Raw genomic sequence first — 16,381 nt, 5'->3', positions numbered from 1 at the left:
CTCAGCTGCTGGCCCGGCTCAGTGAGGCATTGTAGGTCTGGTGGGGGTAGAGAGACAGGTGCTCAGGGGAGGCTGGAAAGGGATTCTGCCTCAATTTCTCCTTCCTCGAAGCCCCTGTCCTTACCCTTGTGGCTTGGTGCCTCAGTTTACCCCCCAAGCACAGATGAGCATGTCCACAGTGCTGAGGCCCTATCCCTACACATTGATCTCAATGGTCTCTAATCTCAGCACACCTCGGCTTTTGTCCACAACTCCTCTCTTTGCACTGCCTCAGTTTCCCCCACTTTACAGCATTCACACTCAGACACCTTGCTTTCTTGAAGCATTAAACCTATTACTTCTCCTAGATGCCTCCCTTCATTCATTCATGGTTGCACTTTTCCCAGTTGTGAACTCACTTCCATGCACATGTATATCCTATGCACGTGCCTCAGCACTGCTACACTCTGATCCCATACACTGTCTCAAGTCCCCCCATCATTACCCCTGCACTTTTCTCACTCCTGTTGCCCGGATCAGTTACCCCTCACTTTTCCCACACTCCAACCCTCCGTCCACACACAACCTTAGGGTTCTCCAGCATTAACCCTTTCACCCTCACACTCAGCCGCAAGTGACCCCAGCCTTCACCCTCTTGCTTCACCCCAACGTTACCCCTCATGCATACCCTGCCTGGGTTCCTCCATCCCACCCTCCCAAGATCTCTCCAGTCTGCGGGCAAAAGGAAAGGATGGAGCTTCTGGTCCAGAAATGAGGACCCTGGGGAGGCCATGGGGGGTGGGGGCTGTCTTCTCCACCTATAAATACCTTCAAGGTAACGGCAGAAAGTGAAGGGCAGGAATGAGGCGCCCTCCCCAGGGAGATGGTAGGGAGGCCGATCCCAGGCAACCGGGGCGGGGCCGGGGCTCCAGGCCTGGCTGCAGGCGCTGCCCTCGAGGGCCTGGGGGCTCCCAGGGGGCCTATCCGTGGACTGGCCGTTGTGGTGGGGGTCCCTGCCCAGGCCCCGAGGAACCACCTGCGGGTGCCCACCGGGTGGGCACTGCCCGCGGGGAACGGGCGGGACCGCAACTTCGGAGCACTTTGGCAGCGTGGGGAAGGGGGTTCCCTCCTGGACGCCCCCGGGGGTCGCAGGGGTGGTGGCGGCGCCGCGCCAGCACACCCCTCGGGGCGCCAGGGTCCACGCGATGCGCCCTCCGCCCGTGCACCTCGGGGCGGGAGACCCCGCGGGACGCGCCGAGGTTGGGTGGGGGACACCTGCCCCAAGACCCCCGCTCCTCCCCCCAACCTGTGCGGCCCCGCCCCCGACCAGGCCCCGCCCCTACAGGCCCCGCCCCCGCCCCCCGCCCCGGGGGGTCCCGCCTGGCCCGGCCCGGCCCGGGCCTCCCCCTCCCCGTGCCGGCTCCGCCCCGCCCGCGGGCTCCCCAGGCCGGGCCGGGCCTCACCGGGGAGGCGGCGCCGCCGGCTGGGTGCCGGGGCTCGGCGCTCCCTTCTTTAGTGCGGCCGTTGCTGCCGCTACCGCCCTTGCGGCTCCCGGTGCCGGTGCCGCGGCCTCCGCAGCCGCCGCCGCCTCCACCGCTCGGGGGACATTGTCCCTTTAAATCGCTCCCCCCGCCGCCCCGCCCCCCCGGCGCGCCGCCGTGACCTCAGCGCGACAGCCCCGCCGCGCCGCCATGATGGGGAGGTCTGGGGCGCCCCCCCGTGCCACCCCGGTGGGGGGGCAGCCAGCAGGCGTGCCGCCATTTTGGGAGTGGCCAGAAGGGTGACCCTTAAAGGGCCCGCGCGACCTGAGAGTCCAGGGAGAGGCTCTGTTACCATGACAACACTCTGGTCCTCTTGTCCCCAATGGCTCTTCATCACCCCACTGGTTCTTCCAATGCTAGGTCCGCTAATAGCACCAGAAGAGTGGGGAGGGGGCAGAGAAGTTCCCCGTGGGTCATTCATAGGTCACTGGGGATTCCACATGGCCAATCCCTAGCCTTCAGACCCTTGCTACCTTCCAACCACGAGCTCGTTCCCTCCTTCCCCATTACCTACAAGCTGGCCTAGGTCCCTAGTGCAAAGTCCCCCTTTCCACCCAGCCCACAAGATCACAGTTGCCTGGACAACCCCATAATGTACACAATGCTACTTCTCCCACCCATCACCTATCCACATGTCCAAACTACCCATTCATCTCTCCACCCATTCACCCACACACCCAACCACTCATTTACCCATCCAATCGATTAACCACCTAGCCGTCCACCTCTGCAACCACCTATCCATCCATCCATCCATCGAGCCACCCATCCATCCAAACACTCACTCAATGACCATCCACCTCCCATCTACCTACTCATCCATCCACTACCTATGTAAATACCTACTTATCCATACAACCAAGCAAACATCCACCCATCTCTGCACATAATCCTTTCATACAGTCACCCCAAAGTGAAGTCGCTTAGTCGTGTCCAACTCTTTGTGACACCATGGACTCCATGGGATTTTCCAGGCAAGAGTACTGGAGTGGGTTGCCATTTCCTTCTCCAGAGGCTCTTCCCAACCCAGGGATGGAACCCAGGTCTCCCGAATTGTAAGTAGCTGCTTTACCATTTGAGCCAATAGGGAAGATAGCCACCCAAACACCAATCCATCAATTGCATGTTTGTCTTCTCCACTAGAGTGCAACAAGAGTCTGTCTGTGGAGTTCATTATTGTTTCCCCACTGCACAGCCTGAGAGTCTCAGGATACCTCAACAAATGTACATGTAATACATATAACTGCTTACTCATTTAATTCAAATATTTATTTCCTACTATGAACCAGGTCTTTCCTAGACAGACATACCCATCCCAGCTAACCACCTACTCAACTACTCACCTACCAGGGCAAACATCCAGCAAATGCTAACCTATTTATCTGCCTATTGTCTTATCCACCCTAACCCTCACCCATTTACCTACTCATGATTCAAGTGCCCATTCATTTTTTCAACCACCACACACAGAGCTTAACTTTCTACATATCTACCCACTCCTTCTTTCATCTGTCTCCTAGACCCACGCCCTCACTGAATCAAGGAGCCAATGTTGGAATTGGAGTGCTATGAAGATGCTCTGGAGAAGGCAGTGGCACCCCACTCCAGTGCTCTTGCCTGGAAAATCCCATGGACGGAGGAGCCTGGTAGGCTGCAGTTCATGGGGTCGCTGAGAGTTGGACACGACTCAGTGACTTCACTTTCACTTTTCACTTTCATGCATTGGAGAAGGAAATGGCAACCCACTCCAGTGTTCTTGCCTGGAGAATCCCAGGGATGGGGGAGCCTGGTGGGCTGCCGTCTATGGGGTCGCACAGAGTCGGACACGACTGAAGCGACTTAGCAGAAGCAGCAGCAGCAGAAGATGCTCTCATCTGAGATCTGGAAATTCGTGGAGATGAGATCTGGGCTTTACAGAGAATCAGCTGCTACCGCTAACAATGACCAATACCTTTTATCAAACACTTTAAACTATAGGTCTTTTACTGTATGAGGAACTTTAAATCCATTTTACAAATGAGGAGATCAAGGCTCTGAGACAGTGAGGGACTAAGGTCACACAGCTGGTGAGAATCTCCCTGCATCGCCCCACTCCCCTGAAACCTGCAATTAGGGGAGAGTTTGAGAGAGCTGGATTGAGGGAATGGAGTTTGCTTTCTGATTGGCAAAATTCAGGGGCAAAAAAAAACATTGATTTTTACTGAAATCAAGATTTTACTGGGCAACCTGACAGTGCCAGACTGTTTGGCACCTACAGCTCCATTCCCTACTGTAGGCCACGTGGGTTTGAGGCAGGGGGTGGACAGGCCCCTTAGACGCTTTCTCTCTGCTCCCAAAGCATGTAGGGCCGAGTGGGCAACTCAAGTGGTGTCTCCGTTGATGCAGGGAGCTTTGAGAGGCAGGGGCTGGCTCTGGGACTCTGATGTCCTGGGAAGAAGCTGCAGGTTCTGGATGGTATCCTTCAGCTGGGCCTGAGTACTCTCTATCTCAGCCAGTCGGCACTCCTGGGGAGGCAGCAGCAGTGGACTCAGAGCCGGGTGAGGGTTGCATCCCAACTCGTGTTCCCTCACCCAGCCTAAATCTGTCCCAGGGCTTGGGCATGGGTCTCACCAGACTTTTCAGCCTGTGGCTGTCATTGGTTGAAGGATCGCGCCCTGGATCCAACTTCACGGTCCTGTAGTGATTACGGGTGAAAGGAAAGAGTCAGAGGCTGAGAGACTCCCCTAGAGCTCCTGGTTGGAGTCAGGGACTCCCGCGCGGAGCTTGAGATGGAGGTGGGGTTTATCCAGGCTGGGGGTGGGGCCTAGATACGTTTGAAGAAGGGACTGCTGAATTAGAACCTGGACTGGCTGCGATGAAAGGACCAATCAACCAGTCCTGCGTGAGGTCGTGAGCAGGATAGGGGCGGGCCCAGAATAAGAGATAGCGGGTCTGTCCCAACTTGTCTGGAAGGAGCTGACAGAGGGACTGCTCGAGAGGACCTCCCAGAGACTTGGGGTGGATGGAGGTGACCAAGAAGCGGGTCTTAGATGTGTAGGGGCGGGTCTTACGGAGGGGGCGTGGCCGTGCCAGGCGTGATTTGGGTGGACTTACTGGGAGGCAGGGCCTGAGCCGATCTCTCTTTAGTAAGGCCGCCTGGGGCGGAGCTAATAGGGAGAGCGGGGCTTACCCTTCTCGGAGCCTGGAATCTAGAAGCTGAAGCTGGGTCCGAAGCTGCTCCTGCTGCTCGCTCAAGGACCGGATGTGGGTGCTGAGTGACTCCACGAGGCCGGACAGCATCTTCAGATCCTGACGCAGGGCAGCCACCTCGCACTGAAGTTCCGCCAGCTGTGGGGAGGGAGCAACTGTAACCTGAGCCACTGTCCTGCCCCTTCTCCCCACGGACACTGACTGACCTCCCTGTTCCGTTTGCTTTGCCTCCTAACCGCCCTGCCTATAGGGTAATGACGCTCTAATTGTACAGAAGAGGAAAACTGAGGCTCAGAGAGGGTTGGGTTACGCCTGAATCACAGACCACAGCAAGTTCGGTGTTTGAACCGAGACCTGCCTATCTTTCAGTCTTTTTCCAATCCTGTCTCCCCACTCTATGCGCAGACCTGAGTTGTACACCTCACCTTGCCCACGGGTCGGTGGGTGCCCAGCGCCTGGTCTTTGTCTCTTGGCTGGTCCATCTGGCGCTGCCAGGGCACCGACGGCTTCCGAGGCAGCGATGCTGAGGCTCCAGTCCAGGGCCGGCCGCGGGGCGCGGGTCCCGCTTGTAGGGAGCCTTTGGGTCGCGGCCGCGGTCCGGCAGACGGGCGGCGGCGAGCGGGGCGGCCAGCCGGGACACTCTGCGTGCGCTGTACCGGCCGAGGCAGCCGGGGGGGCTGTTCCTCCTCCAGCCGCGGTCGCGCCCAACTACCTGCGCCGTGAACGCTGCGCAGGGACTGACTCTTGGAGATGAGAGGGGTGTGCTTGGGGAGGTCGCGGGGGGCCAGAAAGCCAGGCTTCTCCCCTGCAGAGATGCTGGGGGTGGGATGGGGAGCTCAGAACTTCCACCGGTTTCTGCGCTGACCCCACCTCAACCATCCACCAGAAATAACTCCACCCCTGATCTTTTACTTCTCTGCAAGCCCTGTGACTGAAGGGATCCCATTTTGACTTCTGATCCTGTCCTGGACTTCCGATAATATTGTCCCTTCTATGACCTAAATCTAACCTTTGAGCCCTCTCTAGCCTTGTCCCGGAGCTCTGACACAGTGTTACCCTTGACTTGAGCCTCTGTGTAATCTCTCCTTCCAATCTGCCGGAGCTTGTCTGCATGCTAAATCACTTCAGTCCTGCCTGACTCTTTGCAGTCCTAAGGACTGTAGCCCACCAGGCTCCTCTGTCCATGGGATTCTCCAGTCAAGAATACTGGAGTGGGTTCTCTTGCCCTCCTTCAGAGAACCTTCCCAACCCAGGGGTCAAACCTGCAACTCTTACATCTCCTGAATTGGCAAGCAGGTTATTTACCACTCGCACCGCCTGCAGAGCCCCCTGGAGCTTGACCTGTGCTCAAAACTCTACCCTCTTCCTTCCCAATCTGACTCCCTCTTGTCCCCAACCTCTGACCTTCAACTGAACCTGTCTCTGCCTTCTGAAAGAACATGATCCCTGACTTCTGACCCCCCAAATGACTCTGCCCATAAACTTTGACCCCATCTCCCCCTGGGCCTGACCTGAGATCTGCCCCTCATTGCTGAAAGTGACAATGTCACTTTCTCTCTCTGACCCTAGATGTGACCTCTGCAATGCCTAATCCCCACCTCAGAGTCCAATCTGACCTGATGCCCCCTTTTCTGATGGCACTGTGAGCCTCTCCCTAACCCCCGAGATGACCCTGTCTCTAGCCTCTGACCTCCATCCTACAGTGTCTCTGATGATGAACATGACCCTGTCTCTGACCCCTGACATGATCCTGTCTTCACCTCTGACCCCGTGCATGCCTTTGGCCCTTCCCCTACTCCCACCCATTAGAACTGGATCAGGTCGGACTTGAGGCAAGTAGTTACCTGGAATGGCCCTGGGTGTGGGGTGCTGGGAAACACATTGGCACCGTCACAGGTACAGGTCGGCCCTCTTCAATGGCATGCAGGATAGTGGGCAGCGGTTCCAGGTTGTCCCGGGTGGCCTGGTAAAGCATGCAGGGAGGATGCTGAGCAAACTCTCCAGGACCAGAGACCCCTACTCTCTTGCCTCCCTACCTCATGTTCTGGGCTCTGTGCTCAGGCCACACCTGGTCAAGTTCAGCAAAGATAGTACAGAGCTGGGCATGCAGGACTGCCAGCTGGAGGGCCAGGTCACTGCTGCCCTGATAACCACTGGGTGCTGTGTCTGCATCCACCATGGCCACTTGGTCCAGGAAATGTTGCATGGCAGGTCCATGATCCTCCAGAAAGGTATTCATGAAACTCATGTAGGCTTCCTTCTCACCAAACCTGCATCAGAGCCCAAGTGGTGGATGGGTCAGGTCCAGAATCTGCCACCCCCACCACCCCAGTGTGGCTACCCAGCCTCCCAGCACCTACGGAGCACGGTTGGCAAGGTTCTGGATGACCTTGGCGATCAGTGTGAGGGTGCGGGCTGGGCCAGGCGCCGGGTGCTCTGATGCTAGGCCGAAGAGGCTGGGTGATAGAATGGCAGGACACAGGAGCCGCAGAAAGAGAGAGGCACATACGAGTCGGGGCCCCAGTGCCTCAGAGCCACGTGCTTTGCATGCTTCTCGCCAGCCTGAGAACACAGTGCCCAGCTCTGCTGGGAACCAGCTGGGAGAGAAGAGGCAATAGTCAGAGGGGAAAGATATGAGCATAAGGTTCATGGATGATCAAAATCCTAAGGTCGGGGTCAATAGATGCCTGCTTGCTAAGTTCCAGGATAGAAGACATTGGGAATAATGATGCTTGGGGTTATAGGTCTCCTTGGGGTCAGGGCTTGTTGGTGGTGTACTCATTGTGGTGACTTCTGGAGTCAGAAATCTTAGATTTGGGGGTATAGGTTCACAGGAGGACAGAAGCCCTGAGCTTCATGTCCAGCTATAACTGGACATGAAACTGAGGTGCCAGACAGAGTACATAATATGAAGTAGTATAAGATTGGGTCACAGAGTCATCTAGATTCGGAAATCATGAGATTGATGTCCTACGTGACATGGGATTATGCACACAGGTTAACCTAGGGTCAGAGGTCAAGGAATTGGAAGCCTAGGAATTCCAGTTACATGGGATTTGGGATACAGGGTTACTTAAGTTCAGGGATCATGGGATTGGGAGTATGGCATTACTGGAATCAGAGATCATAGGATTGAGTGAAAGTGAAAGTGTTAGTTGCTGAATCCTGTCTGACTCTGCAACCCCATGGACTGAAGCCTGCCAGGCTCCTTTGTCCATGGAATTCTCCTGGCAAGGATACTAGAGTGGGGTTGCCATTCCCGTCTCCAGGGGATCTTCCCAAACCAGGGATCAAACCCGGGTCTCCTGCATTGCAGGCAGATTCTTTACTATCTGAGCCACCAGGGAAGCCCCAATAGGATTGAGACCCTATTTAACTGGGGTCAGGGGGCATGGAATTAGGGTATGGGGTCACCTGTAGTCTAGAAGACAAAGAATCGGGTCCCATGTTACTTGGGGTTAGGTAGCATGACATTGGAATGAGTTGCCAGATTTAGCAAATAAAACTTTAGGAAAAACAGTTAAACTTGAATTTCAGATTTTTAAAAAATGAATACTTTTTTTTTGTATAAAAAGGTATGTCACAAATATGGTATCTCGTTTAACTGGGCCTGCTATATTTTATCTGGAAACCTTAATTTGGAGTCAGAGCTAGCATAGTGACTGAGAGCACTGACACTCACTTGTAGGAGTGGATGATGTTCTCAAAGACCTCCTTGCAGCTGTTTCGCAGTCTGCTCTGGTGCTGGGGCAGATCTGAGGCTGGGCATTTACTGGGGTCCACCTCACAGTCCTCGGTGGAGGCACAGAGACGCCGCACGACCTGTCCTGCAGTCCAGCACAACCAGAGAGGGCCTGGACCATGACCACAACCCACAGCACCCAGCCTCCAGTTCCATCTCCAACCTACTTTGGAGGCACCTAAAATCTTGGGAAACCTCCAGTTCACTCTAGGATCCCAGCATCCCCAGGGCATCACCCACTACCAGAATCCAAGTTTACCCAAGGGTTCTCAGATTTCTCCTGGGTTGCCCTAGCGGGCTCAACTAAGCCTCTGACCCCTGCCCATCTCTGCTCACCCAGCGTCTCTTGGAGGTAATCCTGTGCCACCAGCTTCATGTACTCATCGATGGCCTTGGTGGCCAATGTGTTTTCCCGGAACAGCAGTGCCTCACGGCCTCCACTGCGTGCCAGCTCTGCGGTGCCCAGGTCTGTCACCAAGGCCTAGGCATAGTGGGGTTACGTTGCGTTGGGCGCGGACTGAGTCGTGAGAATCCCTGCTCTTGGAGGATCCCTCACCCTTGGGGCACAGGCCCTGCCCCTCGCAGCTGCTGCTCGGGCCCATTGGCCTCGCGGCTGGGGTTCTTAACAAAACGGGAACCTCCGAATCAAAGCAGAAACTTGGGTCTCACGGTGCAGAAGCTCAGTTCAGACTCCACCGCTCAAGCTGCCCCGCCCCTCGAAGGTACCACTGTGGTACTGGTCCCCGCTAACTCCCCCCTTGGAGCACGCGATCGGTCAGCCCCTGGTCACCCGGGTTCGTCCCTTCGCGGCGCCGCACCTGAGCCCGGCCGGTGGCCCGCAGCACGCGCACCATGGCGGCGGCCAGCTCTTCCTTGGCTTGAGCAGACAGCGCGAGTTCGAGAGCCCCGCAGAGGCGCGCGTAGTGGAACGTGAGGAACTCCGCCAGCTCCTTGTAGCGCTCCGACGGCAGCACTCGCAGGCGCCGCGCCCGGATTCGTGCCCGCAGCGCCGCGCCGGCTGGCGCCCCGAGCAGCGGGAACCAACGCTCCAGACCCGCGGCGGGCGCCCGGGGGACGCTCAGCTCTTCCAGCGCCAAGGCCACTCGGCCCAGCACCGCGTCCCCGGGGCCCGCTCCGCGTAGTCGCAGGGACAGGCGACGCGCTGGCGGCAGCGCCTCAAAATGGAAGCGTTCTGCCCAGAAGAGCTGGCCCGGGCCGGCCCGCGGAGTCGTGCGCGCCAGCAGCGCTCCGTCCAGCCACAGCTCCGCGCGCACTCCTGGCGCCGCCGCCGCCGCCGCCCGGGGCAGCCCCTTCACTTCGTGCACCCACACGCTCAGCCACGTCTCTTCCCGCTCCACGTTGTCCTGCGGACCAAAGCAGAGACAGGCGCGTGGCTTCGGTGCTCCACATGGCGCATCAGAGATGAAGCGCGGGACGCGTACTCCCAAGGGTTCGCTGTGCCTCTGAGGGAAGACAGCGGGACTACGGGGGTCCCACGACGATCCTCTAGCTTTTCTGGGCCCTCCGGGAGAGATCCGGGGTCCAGGGCACGGAGGAGTAACCGCGAGATGGAAACTTGGCGACTCCCTGGGGTGCAAATAGGGCTTGGACTGAATACAATCCGAGCTGTGGAAGGGGCTGGCAATTCATGGAATCGGCGGAGGATCTCGGAGTGGTTGCAAACGTGTAGGAAGGCAGATGTGTCCAAGGGGCAAAGTTTTAACGCGAGAGAAATTTGGATTGGGTGGAAGGGGCGGGGCCCGGGCTGTGGGCGGGGCCTCCACCTCCGACCTTGCGCGTACCTACCTGACTAGGCTGGAAGTGGCGACGAAGGTCCTCGATCCAGCGGTCTCTCTCGGCAGCCGAGCGACAGGAGAAGCAGCGACTCCCGCCTGCCCATGTTACCTGTTGAGGAGGGGGAATCCAAGAGTACGGTTGAGGCCAAGGGTTGAGCCAAAGGGTCAGGCGAGGTGGACAGTTGCCTTCACTTACCTGGAAGCAGTGGGGCTCCTCCAGCAGGCTGCGGTGCAGTGGCCAGACCCGCACGTCCCGCTCGGCTCCGAGGTCCAGTTCGGAAATCGTGGCCAGCGATTCCCGAGAGCCCAGAGCACTGGGGGGCCTGGCGAAGGCGCACGTGGGCAAGCTGTCATTCCTACTCACTCCCTTGACCCCCACAACCTGCTCCCTACAGCCCAAAGGGTGGAAGGAACCCAGAGGGAACTTGAACCTAAGTTGAACGTGAATCCATCCTTTTGACACTGAATTCCTCACTGTCTGTACTCCAGTCACACTGGCCTTCTGTCACTTCATTAGTCCTCTTGACTTTCGCACTTGCTGTTCCTTCTGCCTGGAACGCTTTTCCTATCCTTTTTGGCCTGATTAACTTCCATCTAGACTGATGCAACTTAGCAGCAGCAGCAGCCTTCAGATCTCCCCGGAGGGAGGGAATGGCAAAGCACTCTAGTATTCTTGCCAGGAAAATCCCACTGACAGAGGAGCCTGGTGGGCTACAGTCTGTGGCATTGCAAAGAGTCAGACATGACCAAACACACACACACATCCTTCACATCTCAGATCAAGCGTCCCTTTCCGAGACACTCACTCCCAAACCAAGGTGTTGACTTGGCTGCTATTTTAGAGTTACTGTGTCACACTCTGCCCCCACCCTTCAGTGGAGGGCTGACTCCATCCTTAGGGTCTTTCAGTGGCCCCCGCATTGCTCAACAAGGGGCAGGACACAGAGGCCCACAGGGTATATTTGGTGAAGATCAGAATTATCGGCAGGAGGAATGGGAGGGGTAGTGTTGAATCCCAACCCCTCTACCTCCTCAAAGACCCTTACCCATCTCGGGAAGCACTGGCTCCTAGCTCTGACTTGGCCTTTTTCTTCTCTTTCAACCGCTTCAGCAGCCCCTGTGGGGAGGGGGATGTCAGCTGGGCAGAACCCTATGTTCCCTCTTTAGGTCCTTTCCTTGCCCCACCCAGGATGTCCTGGAAGATCTATTGATCTTGGGGGAAATCACAAGGTCAGACTACATTTGCCGGAATATTAAAGACAATCAACAGCTGCCATTTCTAAAGCACCAGCCATTTAGAAATGTGCTTTCCTACATTCTCTATGGACTTCTCATAAACAGCCCCAAGAAGGAGCTTCTCTAACCTGCTTCGTTTGACAGATAGGGACTCTATGGCCCAGAGAGGGTCAGTGACCTGGTCAAGATGGCCCAGGAGGATTTCCCTAGTGGTTCAGTGGGTAAGAATCCGTCTGCCATTGCAGGGGACACAGCTTCCGTCTCTGGTATGGGAAGATTCCATATGCTTTGGAGCAGCTAAGCCTGAGCATTGTATCACTGAGGCCAAGCTCTAGAGCCCATGATCTGCAACTACGGAGCCCAAGTGGTGATTACTACAGCTCATGTGCCTAGAGGCCATGCTCCACAATAAGGGAAATAACTGCTAGCAGAAGCCCACTCACCTCCAGGAAGAGGAGCCCCTGCTCACAGCAACTAGAGAAAGCCCATGAGCAGTAACAAAGACCCAGCACAGCCAAGAATAAAGACAAATAAATTAAAAAAGTAAAAAGTAAAAAAAAAAAAATCCCAGGAAATTAATGAAAAAATATCACCCAGGAAAAGTCCCCCCTTTCACCTCTGAGGGTCTGAAATCTTTCCTCTCCCCTCCACCCACCACTTACGCGAACATTGTGGATCTGGTGGGGGCCAGCAGCCTCTGGCTCTGTCTTTCCAGGAGTCCGATCTGTGGGTGGTCAGGGGTGGAAGATTTGGGGGTGGGTGGGATCATCTTGGATTCTGCCCCACTTTAACAGGTTCCCAAATGCCCCAGCCCTCCCTGTCTCTCAAGCTTACCTGGATCCTTGAGATTCCCCAAGGCCACTTGGATGCTGCTCTCAGAGCTAGCGCTCCCAATCCGGGGCTGGCGAGGACCCTGTCTCCCAACAGGAGTGGATGGTCAGAAAGGGGAGGCAGACAGACAGAAGGAGAGGCGGACACCTTTCTGTTATACCCCTCATGCTCCCTTACTGCTGTTCTTGCTCCCTTCCTTTCTTCCCCTTCCCTTGCCTATGTGGCCCCTCTTACCTCCTCTTCATTCCCAAGCAGCACCAGCTTCCCATCAAGTAGTGTGAAGGCTTCGATGTTCCAGACGGGGACATCGGGGGTGGGAGCCTCTGGGATCTGTGCGGTCAGGGGCTCCAGCTCCGGCGCAGGCTCTGGGTAGAGGAAGCGGCGCTAGGGACCTGGGAGTCCTTTCTTCTCCCTCAGGGCAACCTTTCCATTCACCAAGGCTCATCAAGTGTTCCCTCCTAAGTGCCTCCTTTTCCCAACCCACTCAGTAGTCATGTCAGGTGCTGGACAAGCCCCCAGCCCTCTCTGGGCCTTGTCTCCAGTAGCCATGGGTAGTAATGGGTAGTGGATGCCCCACAGACTATGTGTCCTGTACTGTACTTACTACTCTGCATTCCTTCTCTCATTTAATCCTCCAAAAGCCATTCAAAGGGCTATTAAAACCCCCATTTTACCAAGGCTGCTGCCATTTGCTGCTTAGTTGCTAAGTCGTGTCCGACTCTTTGTGACCCTGTGGACTGTAGCCCGCCAGGCACCTCTGTCCGTGGAATTCTCCAGGCAAGAATACTGCAGTGGGTTACTGTGCCCTCCTCCAGGGCATCTCCCTGACCAAGGGACTGAACTCAGGTCTCCTGCATTGCAGGCAGATTCTTTACCACTGAGCTACTTAGGGAAGCCCCTTAACCACTGGACTACCAGGGAATGCCCTGCACTGGATCTTGAAGAGCATGTTTGATTTGACAGAGATTGAGGAGATGGTAGCATTAACAGAGTGAGCAGGGTTTCCTAGCTGGCTCAGCGGTAAAGAACCTGCCTGCCAATGCAGGGGATGCAAGAGACATAGTTTCAATCCCTGGGTTGAGAAGATGCCCTGGAGTAGGAAATGGCAACCCGCTCCAGTATTCTTGCTGGAAAATTCCATGGACAGAGGAGCCTGGTGGGTTACAGTCCGTGAGGTAACAGAGATTTGGAGATGACTGAGCAACTGAGGGCACCCGCACACACACACACACACACACACACACACACACACACACACACACACACACACAGCTTGAGGAAAGGCTGGGATTTGGCATGTGGCCTGGTCCAGAGAATTAAATGGAGAGGTGAGGAGGGCTTGGAAGGCTTAAAGGCTGGAGGGGAAGGTTAAGGAAGAGATTGGCAAAGCCTTGAGTGTCAGTTAGAGGAGATGGGGATTCATCTTGAAGGTATTATGGAACCATGGGAGGTGTTTGAGTCGGGGAAGAGCAGGTGGGCTTGTCAGAGAGCTCTCACTGGATGCTATGGAGTGGGCAATATCTGATACCCTGGAGGGGGCTGAAGGGATACTTCTGCAAAGTGGGGATATGAATGATGAGAATTAAATGAGCTTTCAGAATTAGGAGGACAGAATCAACCCTCCCAGGGGACCCATCTGTCCTACTGTTTTACCACCAGGGGAATAAGCGATAACTCCACTTGCTAATGGAGCACATAAAATGTGCTGAGTCATAGGCATTCCTGAGCTCCAACCCTCATGGTATCCTTTAGAATTCTAGACCTCTCTGTGTGACACTTAGCCCCATCTATCATCTCCTTATTTACTTGTTTACGGTCGGTCACACTCACTGCACCCTGAACTCCATGAGGCAGGCAGGCTCTTTCATCTGTTTTATTCCTGCTGTGTCCTCAGTGTCTAAATCAGGGCAGGCCTAGAACACAGTAAATGCTCACAGACCTCTGTTTGAATGACCAAATGAATGAATGATATACCCTTCAGGATAGGAGTCATGATTCCATTCTAACCTGTGGAGAAACTGAAGCTCAAGGAAGAGGAGATACTAAGACATCGAGACTGGAGGGCAGGAAAGTAGAAGACAGCAGAAATGGGTATCCAGGCAGGAGAGAAGATGCCTGGGCCATTGAATATGAGGATAGACCTGCCAGGGCCAAGAGCCTTTTGGCATTTGGACAGTGCTGCCGCATCAGACTGTTCCCTGCCCCTTCCCCTGGCTGGACCCCCAGCTCATAGGTTCCTAGCCACTCCCACCATGCCCAGGCCCCTGGGGTGAGGGGGAAAGAGGGAAGAGGGCAGCCAGCCGGGCCCCCAGCCACTTCCTGTTGGGCTTTTGCACTCCCCACAACTTCCTGTGTCTGTAAGGCTGATGCTCTGGAGGCAGACAAAACCTCCCTGCATCCGGGCCTCCCAGCCTGGGTGGGGGAGCCACGTACCTGGGTTTTCTGGCTCCGGCTCTGAATCCAGGGGTGGGCTCTTGTTTTTCCCCCAGAGGCTCTTGGATATTTTCAGGCGGCTTGTGCGTGACTCCTTGGCGGGTGCAGAGAGGACGCGACGAAACAGCGAGCGCTGGGCTGGCTGGCTGCTGGCCGTGGTCTCCTGGTGGCTCTGTGCCCTCCCCCATCCTGGAAGGCGGCCCCAGCGGAACCCCCCAGCTCCCTTCTCCCCACTACCCCCTGAGTGCCAGCGGTAGGAGGTTAGAGGGGATGGGGCTGCAGGCTGGGTTTGGGAGGCCTGGCTTGGTGAAGGTGGGTCCATGGCAGAGATTCTCCTGGGGGAATGAGACAGTGATAATTCTGTCCGGTGTCTGCCCACTGGACAGGGTTGTGCTGTCTTCGTTTCTGCCCCCTCCTCACTCTCAGCTCTGCCCCCAGGGAACCCCCTTTGGGGGCCACATACACTCCCTCTCTTACCTTGATTTCCTGACCAGCCTCAGAATCAGCAGCCGTCTGCACCCTGCCCGGCTTCCTCCGGCTGAACGCAACTCCACGTGACCCTGTCTGTCCCACCCCACCCCACAGCCAGGCTGGGAGGGCACAACAGGGGGCAGGATGCTAGAGGAGAGGAGGTGACAAAGCAGGACTCAGAATCTCTCAGTGACCAGGAGGTAGCTCATGCCCCTCTTTGAGCCCCAGTTGCCTTCTCTGCAAAATGGGTACATCCAGATTAAATGCTGGAACTCTCATCCACTGCTGGTCAGAATGTAGACCGACTCATCCAAGCTGGAAACCTGGTGTGATCTTTGAATATTGACCATATACCTCTTTTCTGACTCAGCAGCTCCACATATTGTGTGTATATGCTAGGTAAACACCCAATAGACATGCCCACCAGCCCTATTCATAACGTGTGTGTGCTCAGTTGCTCAGTCGTGTTCTACTCTGTCTTTCTCTTTGCAACCCCATGGACTGTAGCCCACCAGGCTCCTCTGTCCATGGGATTTCCCAGGCAAGAATGCTGGGTCGAGTTGCCATTTCCTACCCCAGGGAATCTTCCCCACCCTGGGATCAAATCCGGGTCTTCTGTGGTGCTTGTATTGGCAGGTGAGCCACGAGAGAAGCCCTTATAAAGATTACATGCTTGCGTGCCAAGTCGCTTCAGTCGTGTCCAACTCTGCAATGCTATGGACTGTAGCCCGCCAGGCTTTTCTGTCCATGGAATTCTCCAGGAAAGAATACTGGAGTGGGTTGCCATATCCTCCTGCAGGGGATCTTCCTGACCCAGGAATCAAACCCGTGTCTCCCGTGTTTCCTGCACTAGCAGGCAGATTCTTTACCACTGCACCACCTGGTAGCCCCAAACTGAAAACAACCAACATGTGCAAATACAGTAGAATGGATAAATTGTGGTTTCTTCGCATAGTGAAATATTATGTAGCAATACAAATAATCGAACTCAGATGAATCACAAACAATGCTGAATAAAAAAATACGATGAAGATTAAACACTATGTATTTCTATTTATGGGCTTCCCTAGTGGCTCAGAGGTTAAAGCGTCTGCCTATAATGTGGGAGACGTAGGTTTGATTCCTGGGTAAGTTCCAAAGCAGGCAAAACATGTGTAACAAGT

At 55.7% G+C, this 16,381-nt stretch overlaps 1 protein-coding gene across 1 annotated transcript; it reads right to left on the bottom strand.

The window, feature by feature from the left end:
• Positions 1 to 3,601: 3,601 nt before the first annotated feature.
• On the bottom strand, positions 3,602 to 15,069 carry RASAL3 (RAS protein activator like 3). The gene is made up of 17 exons (XM_068980378.1): positions 14,748 to 15,069; positions 12,549 to 12,679; positions 12,318 to 12,396; positions 12,146 to 12,207; positions 11,294 to 11,364; positions 10,444 to 10,570; positions 10,258 to 10,356; positions 9,270 to 9,815; positions 8,788 to 8,932; positions 8,392 to 8,536; positions 7,070 to 7,306; positions 6,778 to 6,979; positions 6,554 to 6,672; positions 5,135 to 5,525; positions 4,690 to 4,847; positions 4,131 to 4,194; positions 3,602 to 4,024 (listed from the first exon to the last, which is right to left on the bottom strand). The coding sequence occupies exons 1-17, from the start codon at positions 15,067 to 15,069 to the stop codon at positions 3,881 to 3,883; spliced, it is 3,042 nt and encodes a 1,013-aa protein (XP_068836479.1). The 3' UTR covers positions 3,602 to 3,880.
• Between the last annotated feature and the right edge of the window lie 1,312 nt (positions 15,070 to 16,381).

Source organism: Capricornis sumatraensis, chromosome 9 (assembly GCF_032405125.1).
Source record: "Capricornis sumatraensis isolate serow.1 chromosome 9, serow.2, whole genome shotgun sequence".
Lineage (NCBI taxonomy): Eukaryota > Metazoa > Chordata > Mammalia > Artiodactyla > Bovidae > Capricornis > Capricornis sumatraensis.
This window is presented reverse-complemented; position numbering and strand designations above follow the sequence as displayed.

Coding starts and splice junctions, on each gene's coding strand:
- RASAL3 (XM_068980378.1), bottom strand. CDS start 15,069: ATGGACCCACCTTCACCAAGCCAGGCCTCCCAAACCCAGCCTGCAGCC. Junction 10,571..11,293: donor GCCAGTGCTTCCCGAGATGG/GTAAGGGTCTTT, acceptor CGCCTTCGCCAG/GCCCCCCAGTGCTCTGGGCT. Junction 8,933..9,269: donor GGGCCACCGGCCGGGCTCAG/GTGCGGCGCCGC, acceptor CACTATGCCTAG/GCCTTGGTGACAGACCTGGG.